The following is a 21,875-nucleotide window of genomic DNA, read 5'->3' on the forward strand; positions in this document are numbered from 1 at the left end:
TGATTCCGGAAAAAAATTCAATAATAAATCATAGGATATTTGGCACACCAACTAAAAGAAAGGAAATTTCTATGAACACTAACTCATCATATATTGAGCTGTATAGGTGGAAGATTAGATTGCGTTTTATCACAGCCCATATCTTCCATCGGGCCTGTTATGTGTTACCATCAGCACATGCCCATTTTTTATCCCTTAGTTAGTATTTAATAATCGTTTCAATTGCACCATAACATTGTCGCATTTGTCTTTGTTAAAGAATAGTAAACTGTTGTTTTTATTTCTTGTATATCAACCTTTAAAGGAATAAATCAGACAGAATAGAAATACTTTATGACAAAGTGTGATAATAGACATCAAAAGAAGAAAAGTTTTATTAGTTGATTTTAGATAAAGTGTAAGACACGAGTATTCTCAGCTGCGATATTCAATATGTGATGGATGATAAATTATGGTTTAATTTTCCTTTTGAGACTGAAGCTTACAATATATACATTTACATGTGAGCCGAAGATTAGCAAGAAGTGACAACAAATAATTTTTAATCAGCTTTTATTGATAAATTGATATACAATCTGCTACTATTAAGTGTTAAACTTGGTTGAGCTTGTTGTAGTTGAATAACATTTGGCAAGTCATATCCACTTATACAAAAAAATTCATTCGAAATGTTAGGCAAATATATTCATAATTTTTTTTTTTTAAATCTCTAAATATATATACTAATGAGAAATTTGACCAATAACAATAAGCAACATGCATTTGAATGGACGCTAGTTAACATGACTGTTCAGATGTCTTTACATGCTTAAAACAGTTGACTACAAGGATTTTACATTACTGGCCTTGAATCATGGAAGAAAACACATATGTAGAGGGACGCATAGGGACCACACTTTTTAATAAAATATCTTGCTAGGAAATGGTCAATAAATCAAATACAGGTAGATGCTTTAATCTTAACGGTTGTTTAAATAAGTCTTTATTTCGTCCCCGCGGGTATCGGCAAATAATTATGAACATAGTTAATTTCTGTGTTAACATACGTTATCAATTAATAGCGTACATACATTTTCTTTTCATTTAAAATGTGCAATAAACGGAAAACCATTGGTTCTTTTTCATTGCATTTGATTATAGGTAATCTAAGTTGGAATGGTCAAAACCTTTCTGAAGTTTTGGTTCTCAGCACTCTTCAACTCCGTACGTTTATTATGCCTTTATAACTACTTTCATTTGAGACACTGATGATTGTTTTAAGACTAAACGCGTTTGGCGGATAACCTTTTAATCCTGGTATCTATAAGAAAATTATTTGCCGTTTTTAGGGGGGAATTTATGGTTTACAGTGCCATGATTTGACTTGACTAATATGAATACTTTTATATAGAAAATACGTGCGTTTGATGTACAACATTAAAAGCATGGCAAATTTAAGTTTTTATTTTCTTTAAATATTCAACAAATAGAGAAATATCGGTTTATATATTGCATCTGATCTTGATAGCGGAAATATATATAAATAGGTAAAATGAAGCAATATTTAAAGGGTACAACTTATGAAACGGTTTATCTAAAAACCAACAACTAACCTGCAGAAACAAATTAAATAGCCTTTAGTAAATTTGTATATAGGATTTCGATAAACTTGTTCCATATAAATTTGATAAAATTGTGTTTTATTATGCTGGAACACATTCTGCATTCGGATGCGTTGGTGTCAAAGTCAAACCGAAATTTATTTATTTTCTTTACAACATTTATTTTTGCTATGTAATATACAATAAGGTGTCACTAAAGTGAAAACAATGAGACTGCAGACTATTATCAGGGACTTGTGATATAAAATGGTCTAGAGTTAGTTTCTTGAGTGACATGTTTACGAAGATAAGAAGGCGCATGGCCGATCTCGCGTTTGATAATGTCATTTACAAGTAATGAACATCGAGAAACTTTGTAGAGACGATTATTGGTTGAATATTAGTTGCTTAACGTCCAGTGAAAAATATTTCATGCATATTTAGGAGGACTGTTCACACAGTGTGAAAAATGTGTATTTGACAACTTGAATATAAGGTGTCAAAGACCCTGTATTGCGGTTTTGTAAATAGCACTTAAAATAAAAAAGTAGTTCTGGATATATAAATTCATTAACACCTTTGTTCGTATAGTGGACAGAGAAAGTCCGTCTGTGATGGGAAGTTGCTATAAAGTGATCATTCTGAACATCACAGTTATGCATAAAAGTTACATATACAAGGAAAATCACATTATATGTTAGAAATTAATTTATAATAAAAAAAAAATATTAAATAGAAAGTATAAAAACATTAGCATACATCTCAATGATTTTGAAAGTTTTGGTGTAAGCACATAGCAGTAGAAGCCAGTTCATTCGACAGTTGACAATAATCATTTGATACACAAACAAATTGGACATGAAAAACAATACTTTTCATATTAATAGTGAACTTAAAAACATGATAAAATCCATTCTACGGACTATTAACTACAGTTACACGAAACAAACATCTGTATTTGGCAAAAACGTTTTATATCATGTGCTACAGGGACTCAGTGTTAATTTAGTAGTATGCTTGAACTATTTGGAAATCACTAAAAATTCCTTGTTAATAATTGTAAAAGTAGGAACACTGATTGGCATTGAAGATGGTGTTGTTTTTGGCTTTCAAAAAGATGTATTGTTAATTAAATAACACGACTGTTAAGTATTTGATTCAACAGGGTAACCGGAATCATAATTTTTTTTTCGAACAAATGAAATCAATGAATTGAAAAACATCTTACCATACAAGTAAAGAGGAAAAAAATTGTACCATTTTAAAATGACTTTAATTCCAGTAAAGCGGTAACATTCTATCTTTATCAGTGATAAAAAGTATATTCGAACAAAATCAATATGCGTCTTGTTATATTGTTCCAATGAATATAAGATATTCGCCTGTCTTGAAGATTTCTTAAAGGAGCATAGCTCTTTGCGAACCGCAGCAAGAGTGAGTACACTAGACGGTATATAAAAACAGTTCAGTCATGAGAATGGATCCTTAAAAATAATATAAATGATAAATAAATACATATGTGAAGCGTTCTTTGTTGTGTATGCACAATACAGTGTAATATCATTGTAACCAGAAATATACCATTCTGGAGTCTATTAACTTCTCAGGGAATCAGAAATTTGCATACACGTTTGTTGACTCCAAATAAAAGTTCAAAGCCTCATAACACAGACGATACTCATCCTGCGAATATACAAATGTCCAAATAAACTTTATCCTTTGCATATAATATAATACATTTTGTATATCTCCAACACCAGAACATATCAGAAGAATTATCAAAACGTCGTACAAACTTTTCTCAGGTTACGAATATCGAAATAAAACTGTCTTTAATTAAACTTTTAATTTTTGGTTTAACACTGAATAAAATAAAAATAATGCAGAAGATAACTCCAGGACACATACGAATCATAATTTGAAGACATACTCACAACACAACGGTCGTAAAGAAAACAAAAGACGAAAAGACAACACTTTACAAAACACTTCACAGCAAACCAAGGAATGAAGGACTGAGCAACACGAACCAATTCAGAAACTTTTCATTTTATGCATAAATGTTTCTCAAAATTATTTGTTTTAAACCAACATAATTAAGAACATTCTTAATAAAGCCAAAACTGTTTTAACTCTGCAACTTCGTACTTTACTTCGCCTTTTTAACATTTTTTGATTTGAGCGTCACTTATGGGTCTTTTGTAGACGAAACCGGCGTCTGGCGCAAATACAATATTTTAATCATGGTATCTATGATGAGTTTATTATTAGATTTTTGTAACACATGTAGCTTAAAAAGTCAATTCATTTGTGTCAAATATATTAAGCCAAGTTTAATTCTACAAGAACGAGGTTTTGATATTCGAAGGTAGTTTCGTCATTTATTTTTAAGTATTTAAGCGATTTTAGTTATTGAAATATAAAGTTGCTTTATGGATGCCATAGTTGTTGTCAAAAATTGTTTTGTTATTAATTGGGCCATCAGTTTTCTCGATTGAATTGCTTCACATTTTATATAGCCGACTTTTACGTTATGTGGTTTCCTCGTTGTTGAAGGCCTTACGGTGGCCTATACTGCTTACTACTAATTCATTTTAGGTATATTTTATAGTTTTCTCATTGGCAATCATAACACATCTCCTCATTAAAGATAAAGTACATTTTCAATGCGTGCACTTATCATGTATGGTTGTTAATACAAGATTTGAGTTTTATTTTTAACTTACAAAATCAGCAAAAAACTCTGGTCTCCTCAACTGTAGTAGCCTAGCCAGCTGGAATATGTCAGCGCTATCATCTATTGTCATACTTGAGACAGCGTTTGCAAACGTACAAAACAGTCCGCAGTTTTTAGCACCATCACTATTACAAATAGATTATAAAAAGTAAAGCAGGAAAACTATGTTAAATAGTGTCCAAGATGTTTATTCATTAAGTTAACAATAATAACAATGTTACAGGGATAGAGGAAGAGTGGGAATTTTTCAATTTGCCACTTATAATAGCTCATACGTAATAAAAAATTAATATCGCCATTTATAAAAAAACAACCAAACGAAAACGACGAAAAACGAACAAAACCATTACACTAAAAAAAATAATTTTAACTAACACGAACACAGATCGGGTTAAACTCATGTAAGTTCGAAAACAAACTGATATGCGTATTGCAAAAAAAAACATAAAAACTTGGATAATTCAAATCTAATAGAAGGTATGTAAACATATCTTAATAATGACAACTATTTAACTTTAATTCAGTATAGTAGTTCTTAAACTATTCATATAAATTGTATTTCATTCGTATTGCATTGATTGTTTAAATGTCTAACACCTCTTTTAACTGCATTGATTGTTTTATGTTAAGCGCCTAGAATAATTTTAATTAGATAATGCGCTATATAAATATTGTAAATAATAATAAAATATTGTAAATAATAATAGTAATATCTTCACACGTTTCATTCATACCCGCTGACAACAGTCACTGCATCATGTGACATACTGACACGTGTTGATATCATATTGACCAGTTTACATAAAACACCTGGCTTAGGATAGCCACTACAAACAGCACAGTATATTACAACCTCCCTTGCCTTTTCATCCTGAAATGACAAAATGATAATGATTTCACTTTCTTTGGTGTTCTTCATGTATCTACTTACTTTCGACGGAAATAAAAAAATACGGGCATGTAAAACGTGACCAACCATAAAACAATGGGAAAAGCCATTCTTCTGTCTAGTAAGTAGTTTATGATCCGTTTCGAACATCAGCCGTATTGCAAGTAAATATGAATTGTTAATGCCAATCGTGGAAACGATTAGAGACACAATCCGTGAACTATATATGTGGCTATTTATGTGTGGTATAGATTAAAACAACTCATAGCATCTATTTTATCACTGCAACAGATGCGCATTTCACCAATAAATTTATCTTCAAAGATGCTAGTAGCCAAAATAATTGAAAACCTAACCTTATTAAGAATCATTTAGAATATATAAACCAATATACAACAAAAGCATAGAAAGCAGAACAGGGAATCAGAGTTTAAATAACTTACATGAGGGATATTTTTTTTAAATAATTTCCACAATTTTGCAACAGCTCTTGGCTGTGGAGATACCCTCGGAGAATGGAAATGGAGAATGTGTCAAAGACAAACCCGACCAAAGAGCAGAAAACAGTTCAAAGCCGCCAACGGGTCTTCACCACAGGGAGAAATATATATCGCAACAGGCTTCAGCTACCCCCTAAACAAAAATGTGTCCTAGTTGAGGGAAAATTAGCGTCAGACTAAACTCCAAAACATATAAATAAAGGAAAATAAAAAAAACAAACATATAAGACAATCAAAGGACAAAGGCTTGAGAAAGGGGCAAAAATGCGGACGGGCTAAAAATGTTTTGTGAGATCTCAACCTTTCCCCTATACATCTTGACAATGTAGAATAAACAAACAAACAGCAATATGCACAGTGAAACTTGGTTAGATAGAAGCCCGAGTCCGGTGTCAGAACAGGTTGACAGGTTGACAGAAAAAAACTATGCAAAATGACAATGATACATAAATTAACAAAAGAATACTTGCAGTTATATGACATACCAGCTTCAGACCTCAGTAAACCTGATTGAAAGATCATGTCTTCATCATATAAAAATCTTCGCTTGGGATTTAGTATCATATCATCATAAAATATATGAGAAGAATAGAAGCCGTAGCATGGTCTCTACTGGTTTTAGAATAAATGTGTTATTTTCGAATTAAAGACCCTATAACCATATCCCTTCTGAATAAGTCTGCAGTTTGAATGTTTGGTTAGTTTTTTTTAGGTGAATGACGACATTCATGTGCTTTGTATAGAATATACTCATTAAAGATTGGATGTGAAATACCTGAACGTATAAGATGTCTGCCCGAAAATGGAGTCAGTTGTTAATATGGTAAATTCTTGATTTCCTTTAACATAACCTCCATGTAAAATTCATGTCAAGCAATAATGATATTATTTGCAGCCTTATCAGCAGGGACAAAAACAGATTCCTTAGCGTGTTCTTTTAGTTTATGTTTGATACGAGAAATACGGCTACTATGATTGTTTTAGAAGTAAAATATAATAGTCCACCACGAAAAGGTATCGACCTTGAAGTAATAATACAATTAACGGTACCAATATGTATTTCCGTCAATCAAATCATGATGGCGTCTGTTAACCTAACGTAGGTATAACTTCAACTGTACAATTTGGAACATTTCATGCCAAAATCGCATTTTAGAGAGTACAATGTAACTCTTTATCGAAGAAGTCATAATTCGAATAGTCAGTCTGAGTAGTTAGCTTTATGTATTTGAAGTGGTTGACGCTAATATCTTTGTAAAATGAACGGATATCTCGTGTTGAAAAATTTGACATGAATAACGTTACCTTTCTTGACATAACTACTGTACACGATAATATATTGAATTCCTCCTTTTCTCGTCTCGTTATCTTCATGGTGAAAGAACCACAAGAAAATGTGTCGTCTGTGGTTGCATATACTAACTCAGCCTATGTATAGAATAAAAATGAATCGTAAATTATATGTTGAATGTTATGAACTTACTGTCGTTTGTCTTATGTCATTTACAATGATATTATCCATTTCTATCCATATTTAGAACAACAAAAACATTAATGGATACATTGGGTAAGTTGTTCCCCGAATTAGGTTTTTATGTGTATAATATAAATGAAATTAAATGTAAACGGATGAGCTTGAATGAGACAATTGTATTTTAAAATTATTATTCCATAGCTCAGTGCACTTTTGTTTTTAAAGATACCATTTACACTACCTCCGTTTGTTCGTTTATAAATATGACTATAGTAGATGAGCAATGGTCCCTGACCATTGTCCAAAAGTCGATTTTAGTCTCAGGCAATGGAAGCTGTGTCGTCAGATATCCCACAAATTTTGTGTATGACTGAAATAGAATAATTCTTAAAAATTAAAAGGATACACACAACATTAAGACTATTGAACTATCACATCCGATGGGATAGTTTCTCTCAATTGTTAACATTAAATATTTGATATGAATATCTTGAGTCGATGCATATAATCAGTATACCAAATCAACGGAGTTGCACAATTAAAGCCATATGAAACAATCTTTCTTGACATTATAATGTTATGGAAATTATTGAACCAATGCATGTACAGTCAAAACTGTATTAAGAGACCACCCAAGGGAGAAGGCAATGTGGTCTCTTAATACAGGTGGTCTTTGAATACAGGTTCCCCGATTTGAATAGAAGGAATCATTGATGTGCATTATGAACGTACTAGTGTAAGTAAACAATACTGTATTGGTCTCGTGTGTATACGTGTATCTGCTATGACTAATTATGAGAATTGTTCTTAAATTATTTCCTTACCTTCTTGTATTTTCTTTTAATTTGTTCATACTTCACAAGACAGGGTTTTTGTTATTTTATGTCCAATCTAATTCCTACGAAAATACCCAAAGGGTGCAGAGCCCTCAAATATGTTCTTCAAGATTTTATATAAAAAGTCTCATTATGCAAGGACTTTCAAATACGTTTTATTCAATTCCTTATAGTTCACTAGTGTTAGCTTTGTCTTTCTGTTTTATATTATTTATCCATAACGTAAAGCTTCTTTTTCTGCGTTGTTTTTTTTTTCTTCTTCCAGATTATAATTTGTTTACTTTTTTGTCTGTTCCTTTTTATTGTGTTTTTGTATTTTATGAAGTTTTGGAATAATTATCCAAATTCAAAAATTTAACTTGTGAGAGGGAAGATTTGAAGTTGCGTTGTTATCTGTCACTCATAGATTTTTTGAAGAAAGGTAATTATAGAAACATCAAATCATTTTAACATACATTTAGTTTGTACCAACAATTATCATTCTATTGTAAAAAGATTGTGGAATCTGTTAAATTTATTCTATGATAAAGCATAAATAAAACTAAAAACTGTCATAAGAAGGTGCTGCTATATTGCTAGAATTGTGAATAAGATTGTTAAAAACCTTCAATGTCAATGGACACAATTTTCATTTTAGTTTTCTTTTCAAATTTTATAACAACGCTGATGTCAATGACATTGATTGAAGGATGTACTTAGGTGAGGTTTAGGAATAAGTGTCATATCTTCGGACTCCTCTATTATTTTTGTTGATATAGTGTAAACAATTTTGCCCCATAACATCCATTTTTCTTTTCATATAAGACTTCATTAGCTCCAAAAAGGTCATTTACCAAAAATTAAGCAGATTTAGATTTCTTTTCTTTCGGTAAAGACCCAAATGATATCAATGCAAATATAAGGTATTAGTCTGAGTCAGCCTTTTCCCGCCATTTAAAAACAAATAAATGTCTCGAAAAGGAGCTCTAAAACCTATCAATATTTTAAGCTTCTTTTGTTCCTTAATTAATGCTCTTCCTATTTATAACATCGACGTTGAATTCTAGATGATTTTAATATCACCTAAGTACATCCTTTACACATAATATATAGACATGTTTTGCACTACCCCTCCGCCATATAAGAATTACTGATATTACAATTAAAAAAATTATCAATAACTCTTAAAAATGAATATTCAATGTGACGTGATATCAGCAACAAAGTTTCACATGAATTGTTTCACAGTATTTACGACGCGTATGTTGCTACGTGTATTTACTTAATAATAGTACGTCCCTTTTCTAACCCAATCCACTTTTTTTTAAATGCCATTCTTTCATGTGTTAATTAGAATCATATTCTACATCTATTTACTTACGTGTTACAACGTTAAACGTAAATTTGAGCGCAACTTGCTTGTTCAGTATAATGCATATATTACAGTTTGTCATTATACAAACTCCATTCATTACAATCAAACTTCAAGAAAAAGAAAAAAAAAATATATTTCAAAATTTGGACTATTCATTTTGATCTATTCATACCGGAGCTTGAATAGCATTGATATAATCAGTTCTTCCTTTTTCATATGATGTTAGAAACAGTCTGTTGTTGTCCGCTGTCAAAGTAAAAAAAGAATAATCATAAAGTGTTATATGTGTTACATATAATATTTCATATACATGATATACTATTTTTGAGAATAACATTACATTATAAACCTGGTCAATAAATGTATAATTTTTTTTCAAAATGATTATTTATTTTGTTCGATAAAAGATCAGAAAAAGATCATTTTTAAAAGAAGATTTGTATTGGAAAAAGAAAACTTTTAAAATATGTTAACGAAATATTATTTAAACATAGTGTTTGATGAAAATCAAGCATAATTTATTGAAATCAAGTTTCTTTTGGATGTTCAATGAAGACAAAATTGAAGTTATAACGTTTTGAAAAATAATTATCAGATTTTCAATATTATTAATATATTTTAATATTTACGACATTCCTAATAAGTGGTATTGCCTATACCATGGGCATAGTTTGTATATTAATGGTGAATTTTATCATTTTTAAAAGTCTAAAAAAGGGTATTTGCACCATGCAATTGGAGAATAAACTTCTAGTAGCACCCCTATTTAAACGAATCAAATAAATATTTTTGATGAAAAGTAAAATTAATGAGTCTGAACTTAGTGTAATCAAATTAAAATACTATAAAACAAAACCAGTGTGCACATTTAAATGAATTTTGTAGTGGCTTATAAACACAAAACATCTGGAAACTACAGTACAAAATGCATTAAACTAAAAACGGTCAAAACAGATCCTTAAAACCCGTCTAAATTAGACCGCAGTACCTTGCTTTTATTTTTATTCATACACAGACTGAATTGATAACTTTAGCATGATTATTTGAGTTTACAATTACATAAAGCAGACCAATATTGAAGTAATGGGCGGACTGTACTGCCAGACCACCACCAAAAACATATGCTATAGATGTCTCACATTTAAGACGTTTTTTATGAAAAGCTTAAATCTGTTTCTGGTGAGATATGATGGGTGATTTATATGTTAAAATCTATTTTCTATTCAAAATGAAAAAAAAAACAAAAATAGTAACGGAGTTCCTCGAAAACCCTAGAGTTAGCTTGACGCATTTTTATATGATTGATCATTTTCGGGACATTTTGTACAAGTGAGAGGTTTAGCGCTATAAAACCAGGTTCAATCCACCATTTTATACATTTGAAAATGTCTGTACCAAGTCAGGAATATAACAGTTGTTGTCCATTCGTTTGATGTGTTTTGTCATTTGATTTTGCCATGTGATTAGGGACTTTCCGATTAAATTTTCCTCGGAGTTCAGTATTTTTGTGATTTTACTTTTTTTTTTGTACTGAATCAGTGATCGTCTCTTTTTATATCTAACAGGTTTTGTTTAAAATTGTATGTTGCATATTATGGTTAGTTGAGAAACTTCATTGAGCTGTAATAAAACATATACATTTGTACATTGATATGACGGAATATGCATCATACGATTTGACGACCTTCAAAGTAGAAAGTTCATAAAATATTCTATCGAACGTTATATGCAGGGTACAATGTTGATGGATGCATTATTCACTCTAGTATTGATGCGTTTCAAGTGAACTGTTTTTCGCTGTCATGAGTAACTTACATGGAATGACTGATTTGTTTCTGTTTTTCTGTATATTTTCTGTACTAAGGGCAGATGTAAACTCGGACTTTCCATGCTCGGATTTCTTAGTTTCTAGCATCTACAATATGCAAACGGTACAATTATCACAACGCATTTTCAGTTATTCCTATCTGTATTTTTACCATTATTTAGGAATAATTCATATTCTACGTATATATATATCATGAAGCGAAAATAAACTGACAACGCCATGGCTAAAAAAGAAAAAAACAAACACTAATTCTCAAAACACAACATAGAAAACTAAAGACTAAATAAAGGCAACAGTAGTATTCCGGTGTTTGAAAGTGATAAACAGATTGAGAGAAAACATGAACCTTACCAAAATATGGGGGTGATCTCTAGTGCTCCGGAAAGGTAAACAGATCCTGCTTCACATGTGGCACCCGTCGTGTTGCTCATGTTAATACAAACCCGGTAACAAGTTAAATTCGGTAGGTCACATTCGTGAAAAGGGGACGGGATTGTAGTTACGACATAAGGAATATATCAGCTATCATCTGTGAAATGGATATTCCATAACAATCAACCAACTAGTGATGGAGTCCGTAAAATTTACGATGGTTTAATTTCAACTTCTCCATTTTTAACTCTTGGTTTAATAGCTTTCTTGTGAGCAGCAAGAATTATATAAAAAGTCTTTTCAATGCTAAACATATTGCTTTGTAAATCATGTCTTGTAATAAAAAGTTAAATTCAAGTGCGCATAGTGCAAACAATCTACATGATTCTACATTATTACGAATAACCTACAAGATATTTGCCATTTCTAACATCTTTAAGAGCCAATCTGCCAGAAAACCATGCAAAACCGTCCGAATGTCACTTTTTCCAAATGAGTTCATATTTGGCATATTGGTGCACCTTAGTAATGTTAATAAGCACACAAATTTTTTTGGGAAAATATTGAACCGATCTGGATATTTTTTGAGCGCCATGTTTTAACAGATGAAATTGCTCGAAAACAGCAAAAATAAGCCTTTTTTGGCATATTTCGCTGGTTTAAATAAAAAAATATGGTAACATTTATAATTTTTTGATAGTTGTTCCTAGTAATACATCACTTTAAGTGTAAGAATGCATAGAATTAACAATGCTGTCTATTAAGTGTATGTATAATCTAACTGTTTCAATATGTCTTATTTAGCTACATGTCCAAAATGGCTGATTTTGGTCATCTTTCAGAGCCAAAATACTCCAAGACCCGTTTATTATTGTAAAACAACATAGCTACTTGCAAAGTATAACTATATATACCCAATCAAAAAAAATATCAAGCTCGGCAAATAATGTTGGTGTCTGGTATATGCCACAACAAAATGGGGTAACCTGCATATTCAAATTTTCTCAATTTTGCCGTCTAATTTGTAACTACTGACAAACGATAGGATCTGGACTTATAAATAAGTATAACAACAAATGGAAAAGAATAATTAATGTTTCATTTAATACATTAAGAAAATAATCATACATAAATACAAATTATTCATTATAAATCTAGAGGCTCCCAGGAGCCGAAATAGATCGTATTGACAAATTGTGCACCTAAAATGATAAAAAACACATATTTCAAACGCAATCAATTTAAATTAGAAGTTAAACAATTCAGAATAAGTTCAGACTGTAAAAAAAAAGTTTCTTCTGACCACTTTTGCAATTTATTCTTATAATATATTGATATAGTTGTCGGATAGTAGCAGAAAACTGTGAAAATTTGTAAATTTACACATTTCAGGGACAATAGCTCATAGATGTTATGTCCAATTTTTCAGAAAAATTTTGGGTATTTAGATCTTGTCATGTTGATAGTTTTTATCAATATATATATATATATATTGAAAAGTTTTTAAATTTTGTATACATATATATATGTATGACACTTCTTCTAAAGTTATTAAGATGATGGTTTAAAAGTGAAAACTGTAAACAGATGATTTTAACAGACACTTAGTGATGGACATTTTTTTATGACCCTTTGAGCCTAGTATGCTAACAAGGCAAGATTTGCCAGGTACCTATATCTATGTTGCTGCAATGTGGTCAATACAAACATGAAAATCATAAATGCTTCTAAAAAATAATCCCATAACTAGACGAAAAACAAATTACTTAGTCTATATATACCAGTGCAAAATTTATAAAGAATTTTGAATGAAATTGGATAGCTGTTAAGATTACTGTACCTATAATGCTCTACATCACATCCTCGGAGATAACAGAATTAAAATAAGTCATATGAGTCTTCAAATTTCAATAAAGTTGAATGTGTTTTTTTATACTTGAACGGCTATAGGTTTTACTATAAAACAAGTGTACATTAACTTTCTTGTAAAAGAAAAACCATAACATTAAAATCTCCATAAATGATGAACTGTTATTTTTTGAGACATCATCCCATGGAAGATTTAACTGATGTTTTAAATTTGGAAAGTTTCTGTTGCTTGTTTGGTTGGTTGAAATTGTTTCTGTTAGAAGCATTATCAGTCTCCCAATCTGATGTTGACTGCTGTGAAAGTTCAGTTGTTGTTGACACTGACAGAAAGGTTAGCTGCGAGGCTAGATCTGAAAACCACAAAACATACATACATAAATCAGGCTGTTAGTTTTCATATTTTTTCATTTTCTTATTTTGGGGCCTTTTATGGCAGAATATATATGCAGTATAGGTCTTGCTCATTGTTGAAGGCCATATGGCGTATGAAGACCTATAGCTTTACTTCTATGTCATTTGTTCTCATTGGCAATCATACCACATTTTTTTTTTAATTTCATATATACCACTGACAGGAAATAAAATTGACAACTTTTACTGTAAGTAGATGCAGTTACAAAATTCTCCCAACTAAAGCCAAATCATTTTTGCAGAATAGTTATTATCCACTCCTTTTAAGCATGTCCAAATAGCCCTTAACATCTTTACAACAATAAAAATTGCCTCCATTTGGTTTGGCATGTCAAATTACCTCTCAATATAATTTTACATTGAAAACAGACAACGGTGATAATTTGACCGCTTTTAGTGACAATCTTTGAAATGGTGGCCATATTTATATCTGTTCTCTGTGTCAAAGTACAGCTAAATATCAATATTCTTTAAAATCAAACTCAACAAAATTGAAAATTTTACCCTTTATTTGCTGTGTCCATCTTTAAAAAAAATTTCATTGTTTTGTTGGCATGTCAAAAGTGCTATAATTCCTTAATGTCAATTTTCAATAGACCCCATTTGAACCAACTTGAAAACTGGGACCAAAATCATAAATCTAAGTACATATTTATATTCAGGATATTTGATTATTTCTATTTATCATTCAAAGAACCCTAATTCATTGTAATTAGAGTTCAAGTTTTGTTAAAATTAAACTTTGTTAAAATTTGGACCCTTTGGACTTTAAAATGTGGACAAATTTGAAAACCGGACCAAAATTAAAAATCTAAATATAAAACATTTGCATTTTGTATATCAAAAGAACCTCAAGAATTCAAGTTGTGTAGAAATAAGAAAAAAAATTTTGGACCATTTTGAAATCAATGTGAACCAATTTAAAATGGGGCCCAATAGCAACATCTTAAATTATTTAAATACATTGTTAGATTTAGCATATTAAGAACCCAAATAATGTATTTATTTTAATTTGTTCTTGTCCTAAACATGCATGAACTATTTGCCATTGGACATTAGCATTACCAACAACCAATCAATTAATCGAACAGGTGAAATATCTTCAAAAGTACCAATAAAAATCTCCCCCTTTTATATTTGAAAAAGTAAAATCACAAAAATACTGAACTCCAAGGAAAATTCAAAAAGGAAAGTCCACAATCAAATGGCAAAATCAAAAGTTCAAACATATCAAACTAATGGATAACAACTGTCATATTCCTGACTTGGTACAGGCATTTTCGTATGTAGAAAATGGTGGATTGAACCTGGTTTTATAGCTAGATAATAAACCTCTCACTTGTATGACAGTCGCATCAAATTCCATTATATTGACAACGATGCGTGAACAAAACAAACAGACACAATAGGTAAAATTGTCAAAAATAGGGGTACAGCAGTCAACATTGTGTTATCATCTTAATCACTATAAAAACAAACAAATGTAACAAAGAAGCACAAAAAGGCATACATCAAATTTAACATCCTCATTTTGCTTATATTATACGATTTTATATATCTATGTAAAATCCACCCATAAAGGATGGAAGGTTTTAAGTACTGGCGTTTGAAATTCGCACAGGTAGACATAAAATAATTTTGTCGTTCAAAGTATGACGGGATACATAAATACAGAGTCACGTAAAATGGATATCACAAAAAACAGACTTAACAGTAAAAGTAATATGTATTAATAAATAAATTATTGAAATGGAATGTATGAACAGTTCATTAGTCATTGTTAGTTATTGAATGGAAACTATAGGAGCCGCCCAATATAGTACTACAAATTAAAATTAGCAAAGTGATTTTTCAATGGGAAAACCAAGTTAACAAAGACCTGTTTAATAAAACTGATGTACAAATGTATAACATGTAATTGTATAATTATGTTATTATATAAGTGATTACATATACTTTGTATGATTACCATGTTATACAAACAGTTAAATTAATATATAAGTTAATAATAACTTACCAATATCTTCTTCTATACATGTATTTAGTTTGACCTGGCTATTGTCACTTTTACAAAAATTCATCTTAATTGAGCATTGCTTGCATATATATAGCCCTACAAATAAAAAGTGTAAACTATAAAATAATTCTTCAATTTTGTTTTACATGAAATAAAATATATCAGACAGGAAATGTAGGGTAGTGTAGCATCACTGTGCATGTAGTTTAAATGTATGTTTTTTCTTTTAAAAAGGGCTCTATAAGTAATCTACATACATGTACAAAAAAAAAAATGTTCATGTAGGGTCCTAAAATTGAACTTTACAAAAGTTTGCAATGCTTTTGATTTTTTTAGTCTCCATGGCCTATAAGTTCATTAAACAAGAGGCTCTCAAGAGCCTGAATCGCTCACCTGTATTTCAGAGGAGAAGATTTTTAAATGTTAGCAAACTTGATGAACAAATTGTGTAAAATTGTCTTTAAAGGGCAATAACTCCTTAAGGGGTCAATTTTGGTCATATTAACTTTTTTGTAGATCTTACTTTGCTGAACATTATTGCTGCTTACAGTTTATATATTTCTATAATAATATTCAAAATAATAACAAAAAACTGCAAAATTTTGTTAAAACTACCAATTCGGTGGCAGCAACCCAACAATGGGTTCTTCGATTCGTCTGATAATTTCAGGGCCGATAGATCTTGACCAATTACACAATTTTAACTCATGTCACATTTGCTCTAAAAGATTCAGTTTTTGAGATATAAGCCAAAAACTGCATTTGACCCTTATGTTCTATTTTTATACGACCGCAAAAAAATTTTTGTGGTCGTATATTGGTATGACGTTGGCGTCGTCGTCGTCGTCCGGCGTCGTCCGAAGACACATTGGTTTTCGCACTCTAACTTTAGTTTAAGTGAATGGATCTCTATGAAATTTTACCACAAGGTTCAATACCACAAAAGGAAGGTTGGGATTGATTTTGGGGGTTATGGTACCAACAGTAAAGGAATTAGGGGCCAAAAAGGGGCCAAAAATAAGCATTTTTGTAACTTCCAGACATAACTTGTGTGTTAGTGTATGGATCTCTCTGACATTGTACCACAAGGTTCCATATCACAAAAGGAATGCTGGGATTGATTTTGGGGGTAATTGCCTCAAAATATTAGGAATTAGGGGCCAAAAAAGGGGCGAAAAAACAAGCATTTTTTCTAGTTTCATGACAATAACTTGTGTGTAAGTGCATGGATCTTTCTGAAATTGTACTACAAGGTTCCATATCACAAAGGAAAAGCTGGAATTGAGTTTGGGGGTAATTGCTGAAACGTTTAGGAATTGGGGGCCAAAAAGGGGCCAAAAATAAGCATTTTTTTAGTTTCCAGACAATTACTTGTGTTCAAGTGTATGGATCTCTCTGAAATTGTACTGCAAGATACCATACCACAAAGGGAAGGCTGGGATTGATGATGGGGGTAATTGCCTCAATATTTTAGGAATTAGGGGCCAAAAAGGGGCAAAAAACAAGCATTTTTCTAGTTTCAGGACAATAACTTGTGTGTAAGTGTATGGATCTTTTGATATTGTACTACAAGGTTCCATATCACAAAGGGAAAGCTGGGTTTGAGTTTGGGGGTAATTGCCCTAATTGTTTAGGAATTTGGGGCCAAAAAGGGGCCAAAAAACACATTTTTCTAGTTTCCAGACAATGACTTGTGTTCAAGTGTATGGATCTCTCTGAAATTGTACTGCAAGGTACCATACCACAAAGGGAAGGCTGGGATTGAGTTTGGGGGTGATGAATCATAAGGGGGTTCAAAAAATTTGGGGGGGGGGGGATTTTTTTTTTTTTTCCTTTTTTTTTTCTTTTAAAATTTTCCATTTTAAGTTGGTTATTTCTGATTTATATTTAAAAGCAAATAATAATGATATGGTAGGAGATACACACCAAACAGGATGTGTAAATTATTATATAATAAGTATTGTGCAATAGCAAGAAATTTTCAATTGCACAGTATTGCACAATAGCAAGAAATCTTCAATTGCACAGTATTGCGCAATAGCAAGAAATCTTCAATTGCACAGTATTGCGCAATAGCAAGAAATATCCAATAGCACAATATTGCGCAATAGCAAGAAATTGTCAATTGTACAGTATTGCGCAATAGCAAGAAATATTTAATTGCACAGTATTGTGCAAAAGAAGATACTTCGTATAAATTGCTTATTTCTTGACCAATTTCAATGGGGTTTTATTCTTGAATTCTTGGGGTTCTTTAATATGCTGAATCTAACCGTGTATTTAGTTTTTGGATTTTGGGCCCCGTTTTTAAATTGGTCCACATTGAGGTCCAAAGGGTCCAAAATTAAACTTGGTTTGATTTCATCAAAAATTGAATTATTGGGGTTCTTTGATATGCCGAATCTAACCGTGTATTTAGATTCTAAATTTAGGTTCCGTTTTCAAATTGGTCTACATTAAGGTCCAAAGGGTCCAAAATTAAACTTAGTTTGATTTTAACAGAAATTGAATTCTTAGGGTTCTTTGATATGCTGAATCTAAACATGTATTTAGATTTTTGATTATGGGCCCAGTTTTCAAGTTGGTCTAAATTGGGGTCCAAAATTAAACTTTGTTCGATTTCAACAAAAATTGAATATATGGGGTTCTTTGATATGCTGAATCTAACCATGTATTTAGATTTTTGATTTTTGGGCCCCGTTATCAACTTTGTCCACATTGAGGTCAAAAGGGTCCAAAATTAAACTTTGTTTGATTTCATCAAAAATTGAATTCTTGGGGTTCTTTGATATGCTGAATCTAACCATGTATTTAGATTTTGGATATTGGACCATAATAGGTGAATGTCCAATTTAAAATTTTTAAGTTCTTAGACCACATTCATTCTGTGTCAGAAACCTATGCTGTGTCAAATATTTAATCACAATCCAAATGCAAATCTGTATCAAGCTTGAATGTTGTGTCCATACTTGCCCCAACTGTTCAGGGTTCGACCTCTGCGGTCGTATCAAGCTGCGCCCTATGGAGCATTTTATTAGCCATGGCAGCCATGTTTGTCGATGGATACAAACTTCGGATACAATTTATAAACAAGATACCCTAAGGAACATTTAGTTAAAGTTTGAAGGTAATTGGCCCAGTAGTTTCAGGGGAGAAGATTTTTAAATGTTAGCAAACTTGATGAACAAATTGTTTAAAATTGTTTTTAAAGGGCAATAACTCCTTAAGGGGTCAATTGACAATTATGGTCATATTAACTTTTTTGTAGATCTTACTTTGCTGAACATTATTGCTGCTTACAGTTTATATATATCTATAATAATATTCAAAATAATAACAAAAAACTTCAAAATTTTGTTAAAACTACCAATTCGGTGGCAGCAACCCAACAATGGGTTCTTCGATTCGTCTGAAAATCTCAGAGCTGATAGATCTTGTCCAATTGAACAATTTTACCCCATGTCAGATTTACTCTAAAAGCTTTAGTTTTTGAGATATAAGCCAAAAACTGCATTTGACCCCTATGTTCTATTTTTATACGACCGCAAAAAAATTTTTTGGCGGCCATGTTTGTCGATGGATCAAAACTTCGGATACAATTTATAAACTAGATACCCTAAGGAACATTTAGTTAAAGTTTGAAGGTATTTGGCCCAGTAGTTTCAGAGGAGATGATTTTTGAAATAGTTTACAACGACAGATGACGGACGACGACGGACGCCAAGTGATGGCATAAGCTCACATGGGGCCCTTTGGGCCCCGGTGAGCTTAAAAATATCATTCTCTGGATAAAGTTGTCTTGTGTTACATGTACAGTATGTTGTATGTAAAACATGTATTTGTAGGAGGCTTTTCCACGAGATAAAAGTTTTTTTAGTAGACAAAGAGCTGAACAACTTCCAGTAAGAACTGAAAATATAACTTAGGGAAAGAGAATAAAAACCTGACCTGCTAAACATTGAATATGTTGAAATAGATTTTGATTATTATCATGATTCTGGTCTATAAATTGATTTTTTAAAGCAGAAAATAAATATATATTGTACCCTGGTTAATAGCTTGAAAATTAAAATTCTGTCCTAATCTGACAGGGACATAAATATTTTGACCATTCTAACCCTCCCCCTTGCTTTTTTAATCAAATGGTCCCAAGACAGAACAATGTATATACGGATATATATTATTTGCTTGCACTTTGCCATAGGAAATAAATAAGATGTCTTAGAAACAGGTCAGGTGTAAAAGAATATTCACATGCCCCTTCAACACCCACCCCCCACCCCCCCCCCCCTTTTTTTTAATCTAGCTAATGTATCAATTGTTGGTCCCCTAATTTCAGATTGACTATATTGAACAAATGAAAATTGATTGTAAGATTTGTACCTGTTCCTACTGGAATAACTCGTCCTGTATACAGCCTGTTTTGAAAGGGTGAAGATCCTTGGTCAGCTTTGGCTTTGCTGGAAGAGGGTTGGACGAGATGTTGACATCTTGCTTGACTATCATGTCAATGAATTCCATAAAAGTCCCTGTACTTCGAGCATATTCAAAGACAAGATGATGTAACAACCATGGGAAAATAAACCACTCCTTGTCTTATATAAAATAAGGAGTCCTGTTGGAAATTCTACACCATCATAAGTTTTCAGAATTATTCAGACTTCCTATTTAAATGTAGATGAATGGTAGTCTGTATCTGTATGAATATGTTTGGTTACCAATGCTGGTTTCAATACCACGGTAGAGAGAGTTTCGTTGATTTATTGATGGTGCGCCAGAGCAGTTTTGACACTCTCAATCTCAATTTTGGTGCGAGCAAGGTGGTTCCACTCGCTCACTTTTTTTTTACAAAGAATGATTTAGAATACTTTTGTTTTGCTCGTTGAAATCTAAAAACACTTTTTGCTGTTCATGGACTTATTTTTCCAATCAATATTTATCATGTTTATTCACTAAATTATTGTCATGATTGTCAAATTTCTTGGCAGTAATTATTTTTTTTGGAAATGCTATTTTGGTCTTTAGTGCATTCAGATATCTTAAATAGTTTGTAATATGTAGATGTATAAGGCTGGGATAGCCCATATGCTCATCCTAGATTATTAAAGTCACAAACTTCACTGTAAACATTTGTCTGCCAAACCATCACTGGGAGCTGACATGTTTGAGATCTTACCCAAGGGAGATAAGTCAATGGAAGAGCATAAAAGATGGACTCCCTGGTTTCAGACAATTTATTGATTTTTGGACTTGCAGTACAAATAGTCTTATTTCATTTTTCAGACAAATTGATTTTACTTGTTCGAATGATTTTATGAGCCAGTTTAGTACCAATTGTGTTTAGAATTTAATTAAAATCAAAATCAAAATGTGTCAATTTGGGACTAAAATCACCATTCTTCCAAGGCATAAATTAACATATAATAGTCATTTGCCAAGCTTAATATTTTGTTTTGATTTAAAACATACCCCATAGTTAAAACCGATATAAGTTGCAAACAAATCCGGAATGGGTCTTGCAAGATAGAAGCGAATGAAAACCACGTAAATTCATGTATGAAAAACCCCGCCTTTGTGTCCCTGCTCCTGGCAATGTGCCAAATCGTTTAAATTTTCATTTGTATTGATCATAACATAGTAAAATGGATGAGTTTCAGCTGACATTACTCTTAAAACTCAACTACCCCATTTAATATGCTTCTGGGTCATTCTTAAAAGGCATAAAAAAGTTGGATTTTTCCTTTGTTTCATTATGAATTTACAGAATTATGCAAATGAGGCTGTTACTAAAAATAGATACGATTCTGGGAAAAATTAAATGGTCAAATTCTTTTATTTTATGTCAAGGATTAAGATGATGTATAAAAATTTGTCAAGTTGTGATTGTCGATTTGGACGATTTTCTGAATATTGCATGGTTTTCTGGCGGATTGGCTCTTAATTAGAAACGGTAACGAGTAACGATTTTGATTTTACACAATTCACGGTAGAGTTTTATTGTCCCGTGT

General features: G+C 31.6%; 1 protein-coding gene and 1 long non-coding RNA gene across 2 annotated transcripts in view; both read right to left on the bottom strand.

Moving 5' to 3' along the window:
• Nucleotides 1-535: 535 nt before the first annotated feature.
• LOC127704235 (receptor-type tyrosine-protein phosphatase gamma-like) overlaps nt 536-21,875 on the bottom strand; it is a 30,522-nt gene continuing 9,182 nt past the window's right edge. Inside the window, exons 10-16 of the mRNA XM_052208189.1 lie at nt 11,186-11,285; nt 9,543-9,616; nt 7,422-7,550; nt 7,012-7,134; nt 5,052-5,188; nt 4,307-4,442; nt 536-3,263 (exon numbers count right to left, since the gene is read on the bottom strand). Coding sequence (XP_052064149.1) covers nt 3,192-3,263; nt 4,307-4,442; nt 5,052-5,188; nt 7,012-7,134; nt 7,422-7,550; nt 9,543-9,616; nt 11,186-11,285 — 771 coding nt within the window. The 3' untranslated portion in view covers nt 536-3,191. The remainder of the gene's footprint in view (nt 3,264-4,306; nt 4,443-5,051; nt 5,189-7,011; nt 7,135-7,421; nt 7,551-9,542; nt 9,617-11,185; nt 11,286-21,875) is intronic.
• Nucleotides 12,653-21,802, bottom strand: LOC127704244 (uncharacterized). Its single transcript, XR_007983197.1, has 3 exons — nt 20,251-21,802; nt 15,868-15,963; nt 12,653-13,789 (listed from the first exon to the last, which is right to left on the bottom strand). It is a non-coding gene; the product is annotated as an uncharacterized LOC127704244 (long non-coding RNA).

This window comes from Mytilus californianus, unplaced genomic scaffold (genome assembly GCF_021869535.1).
Source record: "Mytilus californianus isolate M0D057914Y unplaced genomic scaffold, xbMytCali1.0.p SCAF_6, whole genome shotgun sequence".
Classification (NCBI taxonomy): domain Eukaryota; kingdom Metazoa; phylum Mollusca; class Bivalvia; order Mytilida; family Mytilidae; genus Mytilus; species Mytilus californianus.